The 23,644-nt window shown below is 52.4% G+C and overlaps 2 protein-coding genes across 10 annotated transcripts in view; one reads left to right on the top strand and one right to left on the bottom strand.

The window, feature by feature from the left end:
* The window catches only part of AFAP1L2 (actin filament associated protein 1 like 2), a 98,971-nt gene extending 80,554 nt beyond the window's left edge, over positions 1-18,417 (top strand). For 2 of the 9 annotated variants that reach the window (XM_027112669.1, XM_027112666.1), the window contains 14 exons: positions 1,162-1,367; positions 2,397-2,576; positions 3,272-3,361; positions 4,835-4,919; positions 5,407-5,511; positions 8,045-8,256; positions 10,175-10,320; positions 11,163-11,274; positions 13,502-13,741; positions 13,826-14,000; positions 14,296-14,451; positions 15,892-16,085; positions 16,202-16,324; positions 17,197-18,417. In XM_027112669.1, the coding sequence (XP_026968470.1) occupies positions 1,162-1,367; positions 2,397-2,576; positions 3,272-3,361; positions 4,835-4,919; positions 5,407-5,511; positions 8,045-8,256; positions 10,175-10,320; positions 11,163-11,274; positions 13,502-13,741; positions 13,826-14,000; positions 14,296-14,451; positions 15,892-16,085; positions 16,202-16,324; positions 17,197-17,223 (2,051 nt within the window). In that variant the 3' untranslated portion in view covers positions 17,224-18,417. Of the gene's footprint in view, positions 1-1,161; positions 1,368-2,396; positions 2,577-3,271; positions 3,362-4,025; positions 4,122-4,834; positions 4,920-5,406; positions 5,512-8,044; positions 8,257-10,174; positions 10,321-11,162; positions 11,275-13,501; positions 14,001-14,295; positions 14,452-15,870; positions 16,086-16,201; positions 16,325-17,196 lie in introns of all 9 variants that reach the window. The other 7 variants (XM_027112665.1, XM_027112663.1, XM_027112661.1 and 4 more) reach the window with 7 other exon arrangements.
* A 4,063-nt stretch (positions 18,418-22,480) lies between these two features.
* VWA2 (von Willebrand factor A domain containing 2) overlaps positions 22,481-23,644 on the bottom strand; it is a 43,660-nt gene continuing 42,496 nt past the window's right edge. Inside the window, 1 exon segment of the mRNA XM_027113086.1 lies at positions 22,481-23,073. Coding sequence (XP_026968887.1) covers positions 22,871-23,073 — 203 coding nt within the window. The 3' untranslated portion in view covers positions 22,481-22,870.

The following is a 23,644-nucleotide window of genomic DNA, read 5'->3' as shown; positions in this document are numbered from 1 at the left end:
ATGGGTAATGTGGAGAAGAAAGAGAGGTTCCATTCACTCTGACTCAAGGGGACAGAACGTGTCTGTAGAAGTCACAGGGAAGTAGATGTGACTTTCTAACTGTTAGAGCTGCCCAGTAATAGAAGGAATTGTCCAGCAGTCGGGCGGTATGAGCTCCCCGTCCACGGGGGGATTCAAGCAGAGGCTGGGGCAGGGTTACGACAGACAGGATTCCGGTGCTGAGCCAGGGGTTGGACCTGGATCCTGAGGTTCTCCTTTCTCCGTGTCCTGCATTTCGGGGTTTGATTGACTGATTTTTTTCTGCACCTAGTTTTTGTTGGCCTTGAATAGCGCAGTGAGGCCTGGGGAACAGAGAAATTCTTGCAGGGTGGTGGAGGCGGAAACCGAGGCATGCAGAGCGGGCACAGGATCGGGTGCAATTTGGTGCGTTTTGGGATTCTTTTAAACAGAATAAAAACGTGAGGGTGGCTCATTGCTAGAAAGGAAGGGTAGCAGGTGGGGATGGGCAGAAGATGCTAAGCTCGTGACGGGAGGTGCTCTGTGGGGAGGGAAAGAGAACGGAGCCTGTGGAAGATAAGCCGATTTTCCAGCAGGGCTGCGATTGTGAGGAGAGCCTTCAGGAGTGCGAGGGTGGCTGCCTTCCCCGGTGGGCCAGCTCCTGCTGCTCCCAGGACAGAACCAGGGACAGGGCAGGCCCAGTGGGCCGCTGCTGGAGGCTCGCCCAGCTCTGGGCTCAGACGGCGACCCTCTCCTCCTGGGCCCTCAGAAGCGATCTCATCCTTCAGCGGAGGAAATGGAGGCCCCCAGCAGGGGCACTGGACCTCTCAAGAGCAGGCGTGTGAGGGCCGCGTCTGGTCAGAGGTTTCCACAGGGTCTGAGGCGACAGGATTTGAGGAGGAAGAGGGAGACTCCTGGTTTTATGTCACCTGCGTCTGCGGCCGGAGGCAGCATCCAAGGCGCTTTGCTCAGGGGTTTGGGGGCCGGAAAGTCCGCCTGGGTGTGTGGTTGGTGACTGTGGGCTGGTCCAAGGGCACGGAGGGGGCGGGGTGGCCTGGGGACCACTGGCTGCCCCTGCCTGCTCCCCTCCCTCCTGAAGGAGAAAAGCCTGTTTCGGAACATCCCCTGCCCGCTGGAACTGTGACGGAGGGCTCTTCCTTGCAGAGGACGGAGAGGCCGTGAGCAGTTCCTACGAGTCCTACGACGAGGACGAAAGCAGCAAGGGCAAGTCGGCCCCCTACCAGTGGCCCTCGCCCGAGGCCAGCATCGAGCTGATGCGCGACGCCCGCATCTGTGCTTTCCTGTGGCGCAAGAAGTGGCTGGGCCAGTGGGCCAAGCAGCTCTGCGTGATCAAGGACACCAGGCTCCTGGTGAGTGTCCTCTCCCCGGAGTGGAGGTGCGGGTGGTCCCTGATGCCAGGTGCTTAGAGCCTGTCGCGTCAGGGGGTTTCTGCTTCTCCCCAGCAGAGCTTCTTGTGCGAGGATGAACGTGCTTTCCCTTAAGTAGGAAGGACTAGTACTTTCAGCAGGCTTTCAAAGGCGTCTGTGACGACTGCCCCCTCCCCTCCCCACCGATCCCATCCCACAGATATTTTTTCCGGGGATCTTTTTGTCCCCTGGTCTGTGGGCTACTTCTTCTTTACAGTCCTTTTGGGGCGAAGCCTGCTGCCCAGGCAGCTGACTGATTATAAGAGGAGACCCATAAGGGAATCAGAAGATAGTACTCTGACCACAGCCCCGTTTCTTGTTACTTTAAATTAAAATTTGGTTTTATGTCCCAGTGTGAAGTTCCATGGAGTCATTATAAACACCCTTCTTCACTGGTTACAACCCGCCCTGCTGCGCGCAGGTGTTTTCCAGGTAATCCTGTTAAGCAGCCCCGTAAAGCACCTCCATCTTACAAGTGAGAAACAGAGGGGTAACGCATTTTCTCTGGTAGGGAGGAGAGTCGCTTCCTTTCTCTGCTAACACATCGTCTCCTAACGAATCGGATGATAAACTTGGCCTTCATCCCCTCTGGACCCCTTACTGGGGAAGCCGAGGAAGGAACAGAAGCAGAGAGACAGAGAACTGGGAAAAGTGCCTTCCACCCTGGAGAGGTGGGAGTTGCCTGCAGAGGACACATTTTAGGAGCCGGCGTGGTCTGCAGTGCGATTAGAGCAGCTTGGATGAGCAGGGCTGGGGAAGAAGAGGCTTGAGGGAGACAGAGACAGCTGCCTGGTCACTGACGCCGAGAACACGCGTTGCCAGTGTTGGAGGTGACAGCTCCGCACTTGCACAGGGGTGTCCGGCCGTTGGGTTTGTCGTGCAGAGCCCACCCCTCAGCGGGTCCTGCCCTGCCTAGGGGCCCCTCCTCTGCAGAACCTGGCCAAGCAGCGTCTCGCCTCTCCCCTCTTCCAGTGTTACAAGTCCTCCAAGGACCACAGTCCTCAGCTGGACGTGAACTTGCTGGGCAGCAGTGTGGTGCACAAGGAGAAGCAAGTGCGGAAGAAGGAGCACAAGCTGAAGATCACCCCCGTGAGCGCCGACGTGATCGTGCTGGGCCTGCAGAGCAAGGACCAGGCTGAGCAGTGGCTCAGGGTGAGGGAGGCGCCAGGTGCGGGGGAGGTGGGCCTGCTCCGCTCTGGGGATCCCCAGCCTTTTCAAAGGGATGGCTGTGGTCGGGGGTGAAGTGTCTATGATCCTTCAAGTTCGCAGGGCTTCCTGCGTCGTCGGTGGTAGCGAGCCGCCTTAGGGAAATGGGTCGCAGGGCTAGGTCTCTGCCACCTGGACTTGGGCTCTAGCTGAAATCCACTTGCCTTCTGGTCTCCAGTGCGGCATCGCCAGCCAGTTCAAAGGCTCCTTCCCGGGGGAGCTGGGGTGGACTCTGACAGGCATGTCTGGGAGCCTGGCCTGGACCAAGGCAGCGTCCAGGCCTGAGTCCCAGGCGGCACGCAGACCCTCCACAGCGAGCCCCACGGCCCCCAGGAGCCAGCGAACCATCTGGCAAATGTGGGTGTTTACCCCCGCAGTGAACAGCCACCCCTGCCCAGGATGGGGTGAGAGGAGCTGAGGGCTGGCTGCCCTCACCCTGTTTGGGCTTTGCTGCCAACCCTGCCGCCTGCCTCCCCGCCCCGCTTCCCTGGCACGCCACCAAACACCTGGGGGCCTGCGGGAGACAGTCCTCGGGAACACGCCCCCTCCCTGGCTGGGTCCCGAGGCCACACGTGGCTAGGGGGGTTCTGGCTTTGGTCTGGCCGTGGCTGCAGGCCTGAAGGGTCTTCCACTTCCTTCAGGTCATCCAGGAGGTGAGTGGCCTGCCTTCTGAAGGAGCTTGTGAGGGAAGCCAGTACACCCCAGATGCCCAGCGCCCGAGTTGTCCGAAAGTAAGCCTCTACCCTGCCTGAAAGAGCTTTCAATTCCATTTTTGTCTCCATAAAGTTCAAGGTGTTAAGATGGGGAGCTTTGCTCTTGCACGTCAGCCCCGTTGATAAGAAACGTGCAGTGCTTGGTTAAGGGCAGTAGCTTCAGCTTGGCAGGGAAACTGATGAGAATGACAGAAGCCTACAGTATTTTCTTGCTTGGGGGAAGGTTTATTGGGACAAAAGTCACTTTGCCTCCGTTCTTGGGCAGGGAGATTTTTCGAGGCTCTTCCTTCCCACTTAGGCAACTGTCTGGGTGTTGGGCCCCAACCAAAGGGCCCTACTGCTGATTTGCATGGAGCTGTGGGAGCCCTGCTTTAGGGTCAAAGTTGAGAAAGTTGGGCTGGGTGCTGGCCGAGGGGAGGGCTGTCACTGCGGGGTCACATTCCATGTCCCCAGGTGGGTGCCCGGAACCCTGCTGTGCAGAGGGTCCCTGTGGCTCATCTTGGGGTCCCCACCCCCGGCAGGGAGGAAGGCAGAGGATGGACAGAGGCCCTGAGCAGGGAGGAGGCTCTCTGCTCCTTTGGAAGGCACGGGCCACCCCCATGGAGGAAAACCCACAGCCTCCTAGGGTGACGGAAGAGGGGCTGATGTTTTCATTCTTATTCATTCCTTGGTCATTGACAAGAAAACGGAAGTCAGAGTAAACCTGGAGATTCCTTCACATTGGGGTGAGAAACAAGGCCTCTCCCTAAAGACCCAGCACACAAGATTCCCGGGCCAGGTACTGCAGTCCTTGGTCCTCAGCGAAGGTCTTGTTGGTTGGGAGTCGCTGGGCTTGTTTTCCAGGGGTTCTGGAGTCAGTGGTTCTAGAAGAAGCCTGATGGGAATCTTCTGAGTGTCTACTCTAGGGACTGTCTCTAGTCCCCCAACAGCCCTGAGAATGCAGACAGGGGTGTTATCCCTATTTTATACACATGCAGGGTGGGGCTCAGAGAGGCCCTGCCGCACTAGAGAATGCTCCAGGTGGGATTCGAATCGTGGTCTGACCCTGTGAGGACAAGCCAGCCCTTCTGCAAAGCCTGCCGCGTTGGTAGTGCAGTCAACTCTCAAAAGATGTCCTGGTATGGGTGGGTCCCAGCTTCAGTTGCGATGCTCTCGTGCACCCTGGGGCTGGCTACCTGCCCTGCCCACTGGCTACGGAGCCGCCGTCACACCAAGTGGAGTAGTCATCTTGAGAACTCACGATCAAGGATATGCGGTGGCCTGAAGAAGGAAACAATGCTCTGGGATGGGGTGGGGAACCTCACAAGGGAAGGCAAAGGCAGGTCCTTTAGGGAGCCCCAGGGAAGCCTGGCCATGCCCCACCAGTGACTTGGACTCCAAGGTGACCCCTAGCCTACACCCAAGAGTCATCTATTATTTTCCCTTAAATTGTGGTCTCCCAGGTAACCATTCCCAGACAAGATCACCCACTTGTCTCTCTCTCTTCCACAGCCAGATGTAACTGAGAAGTACCTGTCAGCCTCGGACTATGGAAGCTCCATAGATGGCCACCCTGAGGTCCCAGAGACCAAAGACGGTACAAACGCTCTGGCTCTCAGCCTAGGGTTGGGAGGGGTGGTATCCCGGGCTTTGAGGCTCGGCTGTCTGGCTCAACCCTACCGAATTTTAACAGCTCATTCCAGCATGCCTCCAGTTTCTAAACTGCTTAGAAGTATACAGCTGATAGATCGCGGAAAAAAGGAGAGAGGACCAAACTGAAGTTACGTTCCATGAATTGCTGGGGGTAGAATATTCTTTCATCTCGTTTGCTAACCCTAGTTCAGATCTCTCTGAACCCATTCAGTCTGTAAGGATTCTCCAGTGCTGACGTGTTCTGTAGGAGAGGTTGGTGTGCCTCTAGAGACACCCGACTGCCCTGTGGATCCGAGTCTGGGGCACAGACCTGTGCGCGCACAGGGAGGGGCAGACAGGACAGGGACAGGTCTGCTAATTTTTCCGTCATCCATGAGCGCACATCGGTAGGCTGTGTGCAAGGCTGAAGGTTTTTCCTCTCATCTTGACAGTCAAGAAGAAATGTTCTGCTGGCCTCAAACTGAGCAACCTAATGAACCTGGGCAGGAAGAAATCTACCTCGCTGGAGCCTCCGGAAAGGTCCCTCGAGACATCCAGTAAGCTTCAGTAGCCGCCTCCTGGGCCAGAGGGCGGGCTCCCCCGCCGGGCCGCGGCCCGTCTCCAGCAAGGCGGCTCAGACGGCCAGGGCGGGGACTTGGGGTTTGCTCTAGCACCTCTTGAGCGGGTGAGCCCACAGTCCACAGTTTCTGCTGATCTTCGCTGCAGGCAGCCCTTTATAAAGCCTCACCAGACCCTCTTGCTGCAGCGTGCGGAAGTGAAGGGTAGTTGATGGCCGTCCTCCTCACAGTCTTTAAAGTTGTATGTTCATTCGATCAATGTGTATGGAGCACGGTAGGCACGGTGTTAGGGAAAGGGGCCCAAGCAGGCGGAGGACACAGTCCTGAGAGCTTACAGCTCAACAGAGATGATGGCCTTATACCCATAACCGCACACTGTGCCGTCTTACTAGCTACAAGGACTCGGGGACAGAAAGAACCGTTCTTACTCTGTAGACAGAGATGGATGGCTTCCTGGACCTGAGCTGCCAAGGCCGGGCGGGAGCTAAACGGGCTGGGATGGCCCCCGCGGGCAGGAGCAAAGACTCTGAGGGGGCACTGGTAAGACCCGTTAAGGGGATGACAAAAGCCCATGTCGCCGGTACAGAGGGAATGTGTGGGTGCTGGGAGGCCCTCCAGGTCATCTCTGCTGCCCTTACTCGGCCTTGAGGAAACTGATGACAGGAAAGAGAGACAGAGAGAGCGAGACCTTTCCCAGAAAACATCCTGGCTTCCAACTCAAAGCTCATTGCTATACTTACGCCCCGGAGCCTGAAGGCCACTACTCTCCTTCTTTGGGCCTTTTCCTCCTCCTCATGGAACCCGTGTACCAGCCCTGGGCTCTCTTCCTGAGTCCCAGTTCAGCTCTGTGTTTTGCGGCTGGCAGGGTGGGCTGGAGCGACAGGAAGGCAGCAGACAGGGCCCTGCCTTTGGAGTCTCCTGGTTCTCTGGCCAGGTTGCCGGGTGACGGCCCATCTCTGCCAGGCCCTGTGGCCTCAGAGGGCACGGTGTTGGGCCTGGGAGCCTGGTCCCAGTGAGTCGCTTTGCGCGATGTGGCTGGGTTCTTGCTGGCCGTTACTCAGCAGGGAAGCACGCTGCTGTCCCCTGTGGCTGGGGAAGGGCCAGAGAGAACATAGCTACTCTCCTTCCCAGGACTCGGTGCCTGAGCTCCCTGCCTCTCTCTGGTCCAGAGAATCGGGATGGGCGAGTGGGGCGCCTGCCTGAATGAGCCAGAGTTCCTAGGTCCTGGGCTCACATTCTTCCACTTTGCTACTGTGATGTGATGGTCTCGTGGCCCTGAGAAATTCACGATCCCCACTGAGTGTCCAGCACTGGACTGGGTGCGAAGGTGGCTGTGTACTTTGACCCTGTTGCATGGGCCTAGTTCTTCCCGGCTAAGGTTCAGAGCAGCTGCCGGTCCCTTAGGATGGAGAAGGCATCCGCTTTGTAAGCCAGTGCCCTGGGAAGGTGAGCAGCACAGAGACATGTCGACCCACGGTGTGTGGGGCAGGCAGAGGGGCCCGCGACTGGATGTTTACTGATCTTTCCAGCCCCAGGGACACGGCTGTGCTTGGCACACGGTGTCAGCTCCGTAAATATTCACCTAGGTTGGGAGGAAGCTGAACCCAACACATGCAACCATTTAAAAACAAGAAAGGCCTATGTGATGGACGCGCCCCAGCACTGGCAGCCCCTGTGTGCCGGTGGAGAAAGAAGGGCTGCCTGGTGGAGAGGCCAAGGGGCACAGAACCAGGCGCTGGAGACGAACGTGGCAAGTTCCTGCCCTTCACAAGCTCTGTGTCCCGTTGGGAGGCTGACATGGAAGTGGAGAATGTCGCTGTTCCAGGACTCAAGTGTTCTGAAGGCCGACCGTGCAGGGAGGGCAGGACCCAGGAGGGCCAGCCACCTCTGGGAGGACGCGGAGCTGGCCGAGGGGGAGGGGCCTTTGCAGGCTGAGACCCAGCGACTGGGGACGGCAAGGTGTCAGGGGAGCTGAGGGAACTAAGGCTGTGGAGGTGAGGGGGTCGCATATGCGGCCAGGACACCCAGGCTGGGGCGAGCTTCCTGCAGGTGGCCTGGGCTGGCAAGGGCGGGGGAAGGGAGACAAGGAGGCCGGAGTGGGGGTGCCTGCCTCAGTGCTGCACACACACACACAGACACACACGCACATGCACAAACATGCACGCAGACGCACACAGGCATGCAGACACACGCGCACGCACACGCACACACACGTATGCATGCACGCACACACGCACACACACACACGCTCTCTGCCTGGTCCAGGCCAAGGCACGACTCACTTCCCTCTGGACAGGCCTTTCTCAAAACCCAGTAGCACGGTGCTGCCCACCTTCAAAGGATCTAGCAGCTAACACGAAGGAGAATTCACAGCCTCTACGAGGCAAGAAAGTCTCTCGGGCAAAGCATGGCAAGCCTTGGAGCTGAGATCTGGAGAAGCCTCTCCAGGGGTCCGGGAGCAAGGGCAGCCCTCAGCCACGCACCCGCCCTGAAGCCGCATCCCACCCCACAGGTTACCTGAACGTGCTGGTGAACAGCCAGTGGAAGTCGCGCTGGTGCTCCGTCAGGGACAGTCACCTGTACTTCTACCAGGACCGGAACCGCAGCAAGGCGGCCCAGCAGCCCCTCAGCCTGGTGGGCTGTGAGGTGGTGCCGGACCCGAGCCCCGACCACCTCTACTCCTTCCGCATCCTCCACGACGGCGAGGAGCTGGCCAAGCTCGAGGTACCGCTGGCCCTCTGGCTGGGTGGGAGTGGGGAGGCACGGCCAGGGCAGAGGTCATGGTCACGGCTGTTTGCCGCAGGTCCTGAGGACCGCAGTCCTACAATGGGAGAGTCAACTTAGCCACCCTTTATTTTTACTTCCTTTGCCTGAGATTGTTTGCATTTTTAAAAAATTTCCATTCCCTTTCTGACCTCAGGGTGGTTGTGTTATAGGAACGGGACAATGAGCTATTTCCTGCACTTAGGGCAGGAGGAGTATTTATAACTCTCTGAGTTGCTGGAAAAACTTTCTGGGGACTCAAAGCGGGTTTGTGATTTCGTTTGTGTATCACCAGATGGGGGCCAGTACATAAAAATGCTGACTGTTAGGGCTTATCTGGCGGGGGGGGGGGGAATAATAAGGTTTGTGACACAATTACATTATTCCCACTCCCTGTCCTCTGTTCGATGTTACATTTACAAAAATAAGAGGTGATCTAATGCCTCGCAATGAGCCGGGCAGGCCTGAGCCAGAAGGCTTTACAGGCACTTAAGCACACATCCCAGTTCACCCCTGTTCATCTAGTCCTGTATCCAGGGGTCTTCATCCAGATTTTGCTCCAATACTGCCCTCTGGTGGCTAAAAGATCCACATCCCAACTGCTTCCCAGGGACAAGCTTGTATTCATTCCTGCATCCATCCATCCTGTTGACAGATACCTATTCAGCACAGTGATAGGGTGAACAAGACAGACTCCCTGCCGTGGAACTTACATGCTAGTACAAGAGTGAGATATTATTCAGTGGTTGTCCAACTGATTACTCAGTAATCACTCAGCAGTGGGGCAGGCGCTATGAATAGGTAGGAAAGTTTGCGTGCTGGGCGGATGGGGGCTGGTGTAGGGAAAGCCTGTGGGACAAGGTGGGGAGGGACGGGGGTGCTGATCCTAAGAGCAGTGGGAGACCCTAAAGGGTTTCAAGGGAGGGTGGCGTGTTCAGGTTTGGATTCCAAGATTCTTCCTCCAGCTGCTGGGTGGGGGACGGAGGAGAGGGGGACAGGAAGGGATAAAATGAGACCCGTTAGGAAGCTGTTACCATCGCCCAGCACAGGGATGGTGGTAGCAGGAACTAGAAGCAGCCCGTGAAAAGCTGTATTGAGAAATCCACTTGAAAATGAGTGGGGAAAGGAAACCAGCTAAACGTCAAACTGCACTTTTAGCTGCCCCTCTGATTGCGAGAAAAGAGCAATAAGGTGGCAGAGCAGTGTCGTGTAATGCCAGCATGGTGACTGTTTTTCCTCATGAAAGTAAACCTGTAGTATTTATAGAATTCCCAGTTCTTTCTCATTATAAAGCCCAGAAACCCTGTTGGCATTTTAATAGAAATATTCAATGTGATACGTATTTGATTAGAATGCATTGTCCCCTGGAGAAAATCAGGCAGCAACTTCACTGGCATTTAGCTCATGATTTGTCAGAGCCAGCTGACCTGGTGTAACGTGTATAAGACATCCTGACTCTTAAAACCATAAACAAAAATAAATTTGAATTTTGTTATTTCTTAGGGATCGAGGTAGTCTTGTATAAATGGACTAGGGTTGTAAACTGAAATGTGATCATTCATAAAATAGAGGTGTCGACCTAAAATACATACATTTTAACAGTCCTCTCCCGGTCCATTAGCCTTCTAGAAATACATGTTTATAAACATCACGTGATACGTGGGACAGATGTCCACAGCATCATTGAGGTGGCACCAGGGTGTCAGTAGTAGCAGGAAATATCATTTGGGGGTCCCTGGGGGATGGGATATGCTAGTGAAAATGAAGAGCATGACCCCAGGGCTCCCAGAGGCCTTGCCCGGGGTGGGCATCAGGGCAGGGGTGGGGCACCAGGCAGCGCACTCCAGCCCTGCTCATGTCCCTCTCGGCCTCCTCCCAGGCCAAGTCGTCCGAGGAGATGGGCCACTGGCTAGGCCTCCTGCTTTCTGAGTCGGGCTCCAAGACAGACCCAGAAGAATTCACTTACGACTACGTGGATGCCGACAGGGTTTCCTGTATCGTAAGCGCCGCCAAAACCTCTCTGCTGTGAGTATTAAGGGGCCTCCTGCTTTGCACCCTCCCACTCCCAGCTATGCTTCTAGACCGAGGCCCAGGCTGGCCGCTGGTGGTCAGTCGAGCAGGGTGGCAGCTGGGAACTCAGGGTGGGTCCTGTTCTACCCAGCAGCAGGCAGGCCAGGGCCAGGGAGCAGCCCTGCAGGAGCTGAGCCAGACCTCTGGCCCGGGGGCAGCCACAGCATCCCTGGCTCTCATGAGACGCTATCCAGCTCCTGAAGGCAGAGTTGGCGCCTTTCCTGGCCTTCTGCTTTCCTTTCTGTGGAGACAGCACTTTCCCATGGCTCCATCGCTGGGTCCCAGCACACCCTGGAATAAGCAGGGCAGGGGTAGTACTTCTGCTTCCTAGATGAGCAAACTGGGACTCGGGGAGAAGTGGTCCTCGGTTGGGGGGTAGAAGTAGCATGGGTAGAAGCCGGCTGAGCCAAAATGGGGAAGGCATCTGGCCTGTGCTGGCCGAGTGTATTGTGAAGATGAAGCGAGAAAGGGTTTTGCTGTTGTTGGAAGGAGATCCTGAAAAGGAGAAATCAGGGCGAGAAGATGGCAAAAGGATTCCAAGAGGAGGGGTACGGGGCGAGGGAAGTTCGTTTTTCGGGAAGAGAAATTTGGAACCAGGAGTTCTAGTACGAAGGCCCTGGGGAGAGAGGGAGGGGATACCCCTAAATAAATGAATTTGTTTTAAAATGAGGTCAGAGCTAGTCCCCAGGCCTCCTGCACTGCCCACAGATTTCTCTGCACCTCTCATTGTTATGACTCCTTTGAGACTGGTGGCTTTTAGCACCCTGTCCTGAATCCTCTTTTGCCGTGTCTTCCAGACTGATGCAGAGAAAGTTCTCAGAGCCGAACACTTACATTGACGGCCTGCCCAGCCAGCATCACCAGGAGCTACTGTATGATGACGTGGAGGTGTCAGAGCTGACGGCTGTGGTAAGGGCGCCGGCTGGGCTGCAGCCTGGGGCTGCCCATCCTCTTCCTGCCAAGCCTCAACGCCAGAGATCGTTAGATGGTCCCTGAGAGGAATGGACTCCAGGTCACCCTCAGGGCCATCAGTGCAGAAACCGAGGCGCAAGAGGTCGTATTTTGTATAGTGGGGCGGTGCCGTCTGCCTGGCTTGGGGACTTGTCTAGATAAAACAGCTGGTTAACCACCCTGGTCAGTGCCAGGGGTGCGGGGTGTGGCGGTGGGAATGGGGAGCAGCAACACCATTAGCCTTTTTTAAAAACTGAAGTAGAGCTGATTTGCAATATTATATTAGTCTCAGGTTTACAGCACAGTGAGTCAGTATTTTTATAGATTATATGCCACTGAAAGTTATTACAGGGGCTTCCCTGGTGGCGCAGTGGTTGAGAGTCCGCCTGCCGATGCAGGGGACACAGGTTCGTGCCCTGGTCTGGGAAGATCCCACATGCCGCGGAGCGGCTGGGCCCGTGAGCCATGGCGGCTGAGCCTGTGCGTCCGGAGCCTGTGCTACGCAATGGGAGAGGCCCAAACGGTGAGAGGCCCGCGTACCGCAAAAAAAAAAAAAAAAAGTTATTACAAAATAATGGCTGTAATTCCCTGTGCTGTACAATCTGTCCTTGTTGCTTATCACCATAGCAGTTTGTATCTCTTTTATACATAGCAGTTTGTATCTCTTAATCCCATACCCCTATCTTGCCCTTCCCGCCGACCCTCTCCCCACTGGTAACCACTAGTTTGTTCTCCATATCTGTGAATCTGTTTTGCTATATTCACTTGTTTGTATTATTTTTTAGATTCCACATACGAGTGGTATCATACAGTATTTGTATTTCTCTGACTTATTTCACTAAGCGTAATATTCTCTAGGTTCATCCATATTGCGGCAAATGGCAGAATTCCATCCTTTTTATGGTTAATATTCCATGTCTCTGTGTGTGTGTGTGTGTGTACACACACACACGTATATAATACATACATACATCTTCTTTTTCCATTCATCTGTTGGACACTAGGGTTGCTTCCATATCTTGGCTACTGTAAATAGTGCTGCTATGAACACTGAGGTGTGTATAGCTTTCCAAATAAGTGCTTTTGCTTTTTCTGGATATATACCAAGGAGTGGAATTGCTGGATCAGATGGTAGTTCTATTTTACTGTTTTGAGGAACCTCTGTACTGTTTTCCATAGTGGCCGCACCAGTTTCCATTCCCACCAACGGTGCACGAGGCTTCCCTTTTCTCCACATCCTCGCCAACATGTTATTTATAGGCTTTTGAAGATAGCCATTCTGACAGGTGTGAGGTGGTATCCTGTGGTGGTTTTGATTCGCATTTCTCTAATAATTAGTGATACTGAGCATCTTTTCACGCGCCTATGAGCCATCTATATGTCTTCTTCGGAAAAATGTCTGTTCAGGACTTCTGCCTGTTTTTTGATTTTTTTTTTATATTGAGTTGTATGAGCTATTTATATATTTTGGATATTAACCCCTTGTCGGTCATATCATATGCAAATATTTTCTCCCATTCCATAGGCTGTCTTTTCATTTCATCAGTGGTTTCCTTTGTTGTGCAAGAGCTTTTAAGTTTAATTAGATCTCAGTTGTTTATTTTTCCTTTTATTTCTTTTGCCTTAGGAGACAGATCCAAAAAAATGTTGCTATGCTTCATGTCAAAGAGTGTTCTGCCCACGTTCTCTTCTAGGAGTTTTATGGTTTCAGGTCTCACACTGAGGTCTTTAATCCATTTGGAGATTATTTTTGTATGTGGTACGAGGAAATGTTCTATCTCATTCTTTTACATGTAGCTGTCCAGACACCATTAGCCTTTGAGGCTCACAGCTGAGGGGGAATAATCCCCCTGACAGCAGGTTTGTTTCACTGGGCGTGGGCCTCTGTGCTAAGGGCTTGTGGATTTTCTCATTTAATCCCAGACACCCGATAGGGAGGTACTACTAGTCTCTTGTCTCCAGATGAGGAAGTGAGGTCGGGAAGATGAAGTACTGTCTCCTGGGTCCCCCAGCTCTTGAATGGCAGACCCAGGCCTTCTAACTCCAGCTCAGCAGGAGGCTCCCTGGGAAGGAGGCCCTGCGAACTCCGGCACAAGGAAGGGGACAGGAGACCTGCGGCAGGGCCCCCTCCAGAGCCCAGGGAGCCGAGGCGGTGGAGAAAGCCCCCTGTCTCTTCCCTGTGCAGGGGGAGGCCCCTGAGGAAGCTGCTCCTGCGACAGATGCCCCGAGTGAGCCTGACCCCGACCGCGTATACCTGGACCTCACGCCCGTCAAGTCCTTCCTGCACGGCACCGGCGGTGCACAGGCCCGGGCCCCCTCGCCCACGCTGCCCCAGCCGGACCCTCCGGCCGAGGCCCTCCCTGCAGACCTGAACCCCACCCCCGATGAGCCCCTCATGGTGTCTCCAGAGAACCCCGAGTTGCAGGTACAGGGGGCCCCCCAGCAGGTGAGCTGGCCTCACCTTCTGGGGTGTCTCGGCCAGCTGGGTCCTGTTTGCTTTCTCCCAAAGCAGATGCAGCAGGAGAGTCAGGAACCTGAGGAGCCTTCCCTGGGAATCACGGCAGTCAAAATCCAGACTGAACAGCAGAAGATCTCCTTCCCACCGAGCTGCCCTGACACTGTGCCCATCACCCCAGCCGGGGCCAGCCCACCTGTGAAAGACAGGTTGAAGGCAACCAATGCAGGTGCCTGTGCTAGATTAAGAGTTGAAGGTTTTGGAAAGGGCTTGGAGAAGTTAGCCCAATTCCCTCCCTTTCAGATGAGGAAACAGAGGCTCAGAGAGGTGAAGGACTTGCCCAACGTCACACAGCAAAGAAAGGGTGGGCCCCATTTCCTTTTCTGTCCGTGCTAGGCTGGCCTGGCATCCAGCTCTAATCTACTGCCAAAGCCCTGGGTTCCGTCTGAGCCTGCAGAGTGGGGTGGGACAGCCCTCAGGGGCCAGCCTGGCTGACCCGGGGGTTCCCCTCTCTGGGTCTGTAGAGATCAAACTTGGCAAGAACAGGACAGAAGCCGAGGTGAAGCGGTACACAGAGGAGAAGGAGAGGCTTGAGAAGAAGAAGGAAGAAATCCGGGGGCACCTGGCTCAGCTCCGGAGGGAGAAACGGGAGTTGAAGGAGACCCTGTTGAAGTGTACAGGTAAGGGCCCCCCCTCAGCAGAGAGGGCCCGTGGAGGGGCCTGGGCTTTCCGGGGGAAGAATCCGCATCTGCACCTGGGCTGCAGCCCCGTCAGCCTTTGGCACAGGTGGGTGCTCCCTGCAAAGTCCTCCCCCTCCAGCCCGTCTGAAGGGCCACTGTCCTGTACCAGGACGTAGCTGGAAAAGCTGGTTAAAGGAGGAAATGCTCTAAAAATTGTGTTTAGACCTGAAGTGTTTGATTCTCACTTAAAACAAATGAATATTTTTTGGCCCATCTTCTAAAGCAGTGCCAAGGTCTTTTCCTGCCATCTGGGCTGGCTGACGGGAGCCCTGGGTCCTGGTTTCCACAGTAACCACATCTCTAATGCCTCATCTGGTCATTTTTTTACAAGCACCTTGAGTTTGTGTTCATTTTAAAGAAATCTGAATCCTTGTAGATTATTTTCCAAGTCATCTTCATATGATTCTTCAGCCGTTTCCTAGCACCTTGTTTCTCCCAAGACCTTTCAGCAGCATTTGACTTCGTTTTCAGAGTAGTAACTCTGGGCTCATTTAATATTTAAACTGCAGACTCACACTAACAGGTTCGGGCTCTCTGGGAAGCTTATAACATGATTGGTGGTGGAAGGTCATGGGGGGCACAAAGTGACCCACTGTTTTTTTTTTGTTTTTTTTAATATTACATCTTTATCGAGAGAGAATTCACAGACCATACGATAACCCATTTACAGGTGGTTTTCAGTATATCCACAGAGCTGTGCAGCCGTCACCACAGTCAATTTCAGAACACTTTCATCACTCCTCATTAGCAGGCGCCCTTGCTTAGGATTCTATATTGAACACGTCCATCCTTTCCTCTAGCGCAGTGAGCTCCTAGGGTTGACTCTTCATAAGTCGTCATTTCTTGGTGCTGTAGGACCAACCTGAGAACTCCAGGGTGAAGAGGGAAGCATAAAACAGGGCTGAGAAGGTGCCAGGGCTGAGGACCACTGCTCCACTAGGCCCAGGGAAGCAGCACACGTGCCAGAAGGATGGAGGGAACCGTGTGGGGCAGGTTGCAATGGCCCAGCCATCCTCCAAGGGTCATTAATAAAGCTCCTCTGTCCCTTTGGGGTCGCTGTCACAATAGCAGGTATCGAAACAACTGAGAGTCTCTCTACCAGAAGGGACTTAGGACTCAGGTTCAGGCCCTCTCGTGAAGGCAGAGCTCTTCTTCTGGGGCCTCCCCAGCCTTTGTGGAGTGCGGACACAGGACCTGGGCTGGGAGGCCGCCCATCACCCAGAGGCCCATCCCAGCCCTGAGTGTTGGAGCCAGACCTGTGGTCCGGGGCCACTTGGGGTCCTGTTCCGGCAGAGCGTGTGCGAATCCTGCCCTCCCCCTGGTGGGGCTTCTGGCTGAAGGGCTGTTTGTTCCCTGCAGCCGACTGGCTTCTCTCTGCAGACAAGGGGGCGGCAGCCAGCCTGGAGGAGAAGCTGAAGGAGATCGATGAGGAGTGCAGGGTGGAGGAGCGCAGGCGCGTGGACCTGGAGCTCAGCATTGTGGAGGTGAAGGACAGCCTGAAGAAGGCCGAGGCCGGGCCCGTGACGCTGGGCACAACTGTAGACACCACCCACCTGGAGAACGTGAGCCCCCGAGTGAGTCTGGGAGCCGCGTTCCTCTGAGCTGCTTGCAGGGCCTCCTGGACTGGGCTTGGGGACTGGGTCACCCTCCCCGCCCTGAACTCAGCCCTCCCTCTCTCCTGTGACCACAGCCCAAAGCTGCCACCTCGACTCCTGCCCCGGACTGTACCCCAGTCAACTCCGCAACTGCGCTCAAGAACAGGCCTCTGTCGGTCATGGTCACAGGCAAAGGCACCGTCCTCCAGAAAGCCAAGGTAAGCGGTCGTTCCCGGCCTCCTTCTGGGCCACGGGTGGCAGCAGAACTGTCACTATGGTGGGGCCCTTCTGAGGCGGGTGGCACTTTCCAGCTTCGAGTGGGGGCTCTGCTCTCAGCAGGAAGAGGCAGGGGCTGGGGCTTTGCTGTGTCTTTGGCATTGACCAACCAGAAAGGTGCTTGTGCTTGGTTCAGTGTCCTTACGAGTCAGCCTGAGGGCGCGTGAATCCCTGCACTGCCCGCCACGTGATATCAGTAGAGTCCGGGGGAGAGCTGCAGTTCAGAGACAGACTGGCGCTGGACAGTTTTCCAATTAAAAAAAACCTCAGTGACTCTGAAGGACTTCTGCCATGAAAACCAAAGCAGCAGATTCAGACAGGTGTCGGATTTGCCTAAAGCCATCCGGCCGGCTGGTGGCAAAGGCTCAGTAAAAGGTGTAAACAGGGAGCAGATGCCCATTGCTGGGTTTTTGCCTGAGGGCTAGACAAAAAGTGTTATGAATCCTTGACTCATTTATACAGTCAAGAGCATGCCTAGAGCTGCCTGTGTTTTTGGCAAACTCTGCTCCTTATTTTTATCCTGCTTATTACCTGCAGGAGATATTTTGAGGCACCTGCACCAATGACTAAGTATTAAATCCATGCAAGCACACGAGCCACTGCCACGGCAGACATCACTCACCTCCCTCTCTGCTGCTCCAGGGCCTCAGAAATCTCTGAACACGTGCTCCAAGCAGTGGGGGACACGCAGGGGTTGAACCTTACTTAATTGGCGTCTCTATTCCTAGCTTCTTCTAGGAATATGTAGGTTGGCTACGGAGGATAACTAACTTTCTTCTTTTGGGGGGACGCTGGTGTTTGAATGGTACCCTAGGAATGGGAGAAGAAAGGAGCAAGTTAGGAAACAAACTTCATCTAGAGACTCTCCTGTCAATATGGACCTTGGTGACAATCCTGCTTCGTTACAGTCTTCGTTAAAGCAGCAACTCTGTAAAAGGGTGAGTCTGTTTACAAGAAAAAGGAAGGACTGGGGTTCTATGAATGGAAAACTTCAGCTAAGAGGAGGCTCTGTCCCTTTGCAGAGCCAAAGGAAGTAATATGACAACAACAACAAAAAAGACTTGTTTGGAGACCTAAGTCTATTGGTTGTAAGCATTACATTGCTGTATTTAGGGGTATTCTGTGTTTCTTCCTTGAAGTTTTCAGCAATTGCTTTATCAAGCTTTTTAAGTGAAAAGATTCTGATGTGGAGACTTTGGTGGAAGAGAAATTAAGGTAGCAGGGCCCTGTCCCACTGGTCACATGGCTTTGGTGACTGAGAAGGTCTAAACCCCTATCTGATTCTTAGCAGTGTCAGGGGTTAAACCGTCCTTGTCTTCAACTGTGTAAAGCCACCTATGGTTTTTTGAGAAATGGTAACGGGGAAAACATTTGGGACCAAGCTGAGGCACTGTTGCCAGTAAATTAAGGCTTTTTTCAGGCTAAAGCAGGCCAGAACCAATTGCTTTTAAATAAAATTTTAAGTGATGCTGTATTACATAGAAAAAAAAGTTTCAAATCCTGTAATTTAGAACAGTGAAAAGTGACTGTTGAGATTTAACTGACATTTTACATTACCATAGAAACAAGATTACCCTGTGTTTACAGATTCAGTCCTGCGGTGAGGCGATTTCTAAGAGAAGAGTTACTTAGTATAATGTTCTCTTAGTCCCTGTTTTTTTAAGTTGTGCTCGATGTCCAGGCCCTTATCCAAGAAAAAAGGGGCGAGTTTTGTTTCTGGTGGTCTCTTTCTTCTCTTAAAATTGACAGTGCTGTTCTTTGTGTTGCCCGTTCTTCTCTTCTGATGGCACTGGTTAACACAGGTTGGAACACATTGGTTAACACAGGTTGGAACATTTCACCTGTCATCTCTCAGCCTCATTTCTGGGGGTTCTGAATCAGAGTTCTTTAACACTGGTTCCTGAGAACTAAAGGTCTTTTGAGTCTTATTGTCTTTCTACTCCCAGGGCATTTATTTCCTTTGTCATAAACACTTGGTGTCCCAAGTGGTGAGTTAGTTTTTTGTTTTTTTTTTTTTAATAAAATGTTAATTGTATTTTGGATTTTCTTGTATTTCATGGAAAGACATGGGGCAAGGCCTGGCAGACTTCTACTTAAAGGGGGGAAACATCATGGTTATTTACGCGCTGAACTTCACACTATGTGCAGTAAAAACTGGAAGAACTACAAGGTGGGCTCTTAGCAGGAGACTTTAAGCCTCCTTAAATCAAGTAGCATAGGTAAGGCTGAAAGAAGATTTTAATAGTAAAATTAACACAAGGGAAACATCTTTAGAGGCTGACCATACATAAGTGGCTGAAAATCAGTACTCCCAGAAATTAAACACACTCCTAAATAATTCTTGGGGGAAAAAAAGGTACCAGTACTTGGAAAGTTGCCTTAGTAGTAATAATTAAGAAAGTTTATAGCATAAACATGCAGGTTTTAAAAAATGACAAAACCAGGGCTTCCCTGGTGGCGCAGTGGTTGCGAATCTACCTGCCAATGCAGGGGACACGGGTTCGAGCCCTGGTCTGGGAGGATCCCGCATGCCACGGAGCAACTGGGCCCGTGAACCACAATTACTGAGCCTGCGCGTCTGGAGCCTGTGCTCCGCAACAAGAGAGGCCACGATAGTGAGAGGCCCGCGCACCGCGATCAAGAGTGGTCCCCGCTTGCTGCAAATGGTGAAAGCCCTCGCACAGAAACGGAGACCCAACACAGCCAAAATAAATAAATAAATGTTTTAAAAATGACAAAACCAAACTTCTGGCTCATTGAAAAGGCGAATACAATAAAAAGACAGCCTAGGGCAGTATTAAATGGCAGAACTGAAAAGGAGGCCTTAAGTACAGATACTGACAAGACTTTTTAAATTATAAGAAAACACTATGAATATAGCAGCTTGAAAGTCTGAGGACTATATAGTTTTCATTTTAGAAAGTTAGAATTTTGTATCAGAGCTATGCTAACACATATTGCAAAAGAAAATCTCATTTTTGAACACAGATGACCAAAAGCTTTAAAGTATTGGCAAATGAAATTCAACAGTGCTTCAAGAATCAGGTATTGTGACCAGACAGCATTCACCCAAGAAATCAAAGGTGATTCAACAACTGAAAATATACTAATGGGTAATTTATCATATTAACCAATTAAATGTGAAAAAACATCTTCTGAAAGGAAGCAGAAAAGCAAACCACAAATCTCAACACTCCTAATAAACACTCTTTGTAAGCTAGGAATAGAAGTAAACATTCATTATCAAGTAATCCACAGAACATAATGATGAAAAAGTCCCTTCAAGCCAAGAACCAGATGCATGCTGTTACCACTACTTCTTAAAACATTATTCTGAAGGTTCTAGACAATGCAAGATGACAAGAAAAAGCAGTATAAGATTTCAAAAGGAAGAGACAAACCTGTTATTACTTGTAAATGCTGTCTTTCTAAAAAAGCAAGAGAATCAAATAATCAACTATTAGAACTAGAGCATTTAGCAAGTTGGCTGGAATAAGGATCATTTGGAGAAAATAAAAGATTTATGATCTATCTGCAGTGTTTAAGTTTTTCCAAGGAGAACATATTTATATATTACATGTGTAATTAAAAGCCAATTTATTTTAAAAGAAAGAAAAAGGGTTGGCTGGGAAAAGATCACTTAAGGCTATCTTGTTAGGAATTCCCTCTGCCGCTACTGGGACCCCAAAAGGGTTGAACTCTTCACACCTTCACTAGAAAAGGTAAAGTTTCAAGGGCTGGGACCTAAAAATAGCAACAGTAAAGGCTTTGATATGTAAGCCCAGGGACCACAGTTTTGTGGGGGGTTTTTTAAGTCCAATTCAAATGGGACATCAAAATGTCAGCCCTGAACCAGACAAAAAGCCTACACTATGAAACGATTAAACTGCTGTTAATATAAAGACAAGGGGTTCATGTAAATTCAGACATCACCTATCGGCACCTGCCAGGTGGGCATGTGACCCTGCTCTGATGTCACCTTCTGCCAAGGCAAAAGCAATAATAGGAATGAAAATATCCCTTGAACGCAAATGACCGTCATGCACAGTGCTTGGCACACAGGACTTTTTAATGTCTAACAGAACCATGGTGGTGACCTTTCAAGTACTTTTCTTGCACCAGAAATCCTAAAATTCTTAAAGCTAAGCAATACTTAAACCAAGGTAGCCTTGAATGTTTGCCTATAAAACATCACATTAAGGTATTTACTTTAAAAATAAGAACTGTGAGAAAGTATTTGGATTTAAATCAGAGGTCTACAAAGGCTTCTACCAAAAACCCAACTCCCAACACGACCACCCAGGGGGAGAACTGATTCCTAAATACTGTGGGGTAAGGAAATATCCAGTTCACCAAAAAAATATTCCAACTAAGCCTCTTTGCCATTTAGGTACAAAAAACTCCTGTTAAATAAATAACCAACATTACTTCTTGAAATATTCCTTTCAAAACCAGGTCTAAAAAAAAAAACCTAAAACCAAGCAGAATAAGATCTACGCCTAAAAAAACAAAACTCCTCCAAGTTTCTTTGTTCTATATTGATTGAGTTTAAGAATTCTACTCCTTTTTGCCCCCAAAGGGCAGAGTAAGACAAGCACTCAAGAAACACCCCGCAATTAACCCTCCTAAGTAAAGGCTGAGAAGCCCCTCGAAGGGACTGCTGCCCAGTGCCCAGGCCCAGCTCACGTGGCCCCTGGAGACCAGGGCCATTTGCACACTCAGCCCCTCCCCCAAGGCCAAACAGCTGGTTAATCAGTCACCTTCCAGCCTGGGGCCTTTCCAACTCCTACACGCAGATCCAGTCACCAAAACAAGTCACAAATGCCACTCAAGCCCCTTTTCAAACTAAGAATGAATCCCTCTGGGACATCTTAGGAGAAAGATGTGTTTCAAGGTCCACCCTTTGTCTATCTTGAAGTGTCATCACGTCGGGGGTCCGAGTGACACTCTCATCACTGCCTTCTGTTGGGCATGACTGTCCCAACAACGTTCTACTTAGCATCTGTTGTGGGAAAAGTGAGCTTCAAACAGGCCATCGAAAGTCTCCAGTTTCCTCTGTTCCTCCTCAGGGGAAAGGTGGCAGATGACACCAGCTCAGCAGCGTTCAACTAGGTCAGCAAAGTAAGTACTTAACACCTGAAGAATTTTCAACATCGTCGTTAGGGGCGATATCAGCTGCTACTGTGTCCCTAGGCAGCACCATCTGCAGCTGGGCCCTCTCTTCTCCCTGGGTCAGGAGAGTGGGCAGGAGGGTCCTGGACAGGGCTGAAGGCAGGCACGCAAAGGACCCCACAGGACAGGATGCTCCACTGAGGGCAGGCCCCCTTTCAGCGCCCAGGGAACCCAGGCCTTCTTGGTAGCAGCCGGGAGGGGGGCAGCTGCTGCCCTCCTGCAGGCTTTCGGCTGGGGCCACGTGCCTTGGGGGCATCTCCTCTCAAGGTCCCTGGGAAAGAAGTGAACTTTGAGGACACGAGGAGTGTCTGAGTCCTCTTCTCAACCAACTAGTTGCCTCACGGGCCCCATCATGCCTTGCTCTTACTCCGTAAGCCAAGGAAGACGTGCCCCTCACATCACGCCTGGTATCAGGAAGCCCACCTCTACCAGTGCCTGAAAACCCAGGGCTCCAGTGGGAATCATCCTCTGGCTGCCGCTGCTGTTGTAACTTTAAATTCATGAACGGCGGCCACAGGTGGGCCAGAGTGCTGCCCAACGATCATTCTCTACGTCCTCACTCTGGGCCCCTTCTCTCCTAGACAGTTACTAGTTCTCTTCCCTCCTCAACCTCCATGTCTCCCCATCCTCTCTCTCAGCTGAGCAAACAGAAACGCTCGGGGGCTTCCCTGGTGGCGCAGTGGTTAAGAACCTGCCTGCTAATGCAGGGGACGCGGGTTTGAGCCCTGGTCCGGGAAGATCCCACATGCCGCGGAGCAACTAGGCCCGTGAGCCACAACTACTGAGCCTGCGCGTCTGGAGCCTGTGCTCCGCAACAAGAGAGGCTGCGACAGTAAGAGGCCCGTGCACCGCGATGAAGAGTGGCCCCCGCTTGCCACAACTAGAGAAAGCCCTTGCACAGAAACAAAAACCCAAGACAGCCAAAAATAAAAATAAATTAAAAAAAGAAGGCTCAACATTTTAAAAAAAAAGAAACGCTCGGAACTCCCACCGACTTCCACCGCCACATCTACCCACCCACCTGTACCCGTGCCACATCCTCTGCCTGCCTTTCAGTTAGTCTGGGTCCACTTGCTCCTCCCTCCCAGTCATCAATTTTCATCAATCAGAGTGTGTGCTCAGCACCATATAATACACTTCGTGCTGTACTTATTTGCTGTCTCCCTCACTAGAATGGAAGCTCCACGAGGGCAGAGATTCTCTGTCCTGCTTCCTGCTCTGTTCCCTGCACCTAGAATAGCACCTGGGATGTAGGAGGCACCCACTGAATGTTTCCTGCGTGAACGAACAAATGATTGATTCCTTCCACTGATGCCCTAGAGCCTCCTTTGGCTGTGGCCCTGGGGCTCAGGACTCTCAGAACAGCACCCCAGCTCCCAAGTGCCCCACTCACGGCTCTCGCAGTGCGCGCCCTCCCGGCCATCGCGGCACCCGCAGCGGTAGCTCCCGTTGTGCAGGACGCAGGTGCCCTCACTCATGCACGGGCTGGGTGTGCAGAGGTTAACTGGCCGCTTGGCTTCTGCAAGGGAGCACGTGCCAGCAGACCCAGCCTGGGCTGGCCCCGAAGACCCCGCTGTAAGGAAGCCCAGTACAGAGGCAAGGCCACCAGAGCAGAGTTTTACACATCTTAGTGGCTCCATGGGCCTTTGAGCCACAGGTTAGTTGGGCCCCATACTGCATGGCCGGTCAAAGACCCGACTTCCACCCAGCTTTCCTACACGTGTACAGAGACTCCCTCTCTAGGGCGGGCCGTGCGCACAGCAGTGCTTATTGTTATTATCGTGGCCACATGCTTTTTAAAAAGTGGAAAGGATGTCACTGGCAAAAGGCAGGCTTGGAGTCAGGCTGTCCTGGCTGTGTCTGCTCCTACCAAGGTCAGTGCCAACCCGGGGGTCCTATGGGTATCCTAGTGACGTCTTCTTTTTAAGTGGGGTGCATACATTCTCAAGTTTGGGAAGAGGTGCCTGTGTTAAATTAGCTGCACCTTAAATGTCAGGTGAGTGACATTCGTGCGAGTGTGGCACTTAGCATAAAGCCCGGCATGTGGAAAGCGCCCGGCAGTTGGGAGGAGTTGCTGTCCCTGTAATGAT

This window comes from Aethalodelphis obliquidens, unplaced genomic scaffold (genome assembly GCF_003676395.1).
Source record: "Aethalodelphis obliquidens isolate GAN/ISIS:26980383/991018 unplaced genomic scaffold, ASM367639v1 scaffold11, whole genome shotgun sequence".
NCBI lineage: Eukaryota > Metazoa > Chordata > Mammalia > Artiodactyla > Delphinidae > Aethalodelphis > Aethalodelphis obliquidens.
This window is presented reverse-complemented; position numbering and strand designations above follow the sequence as displayed.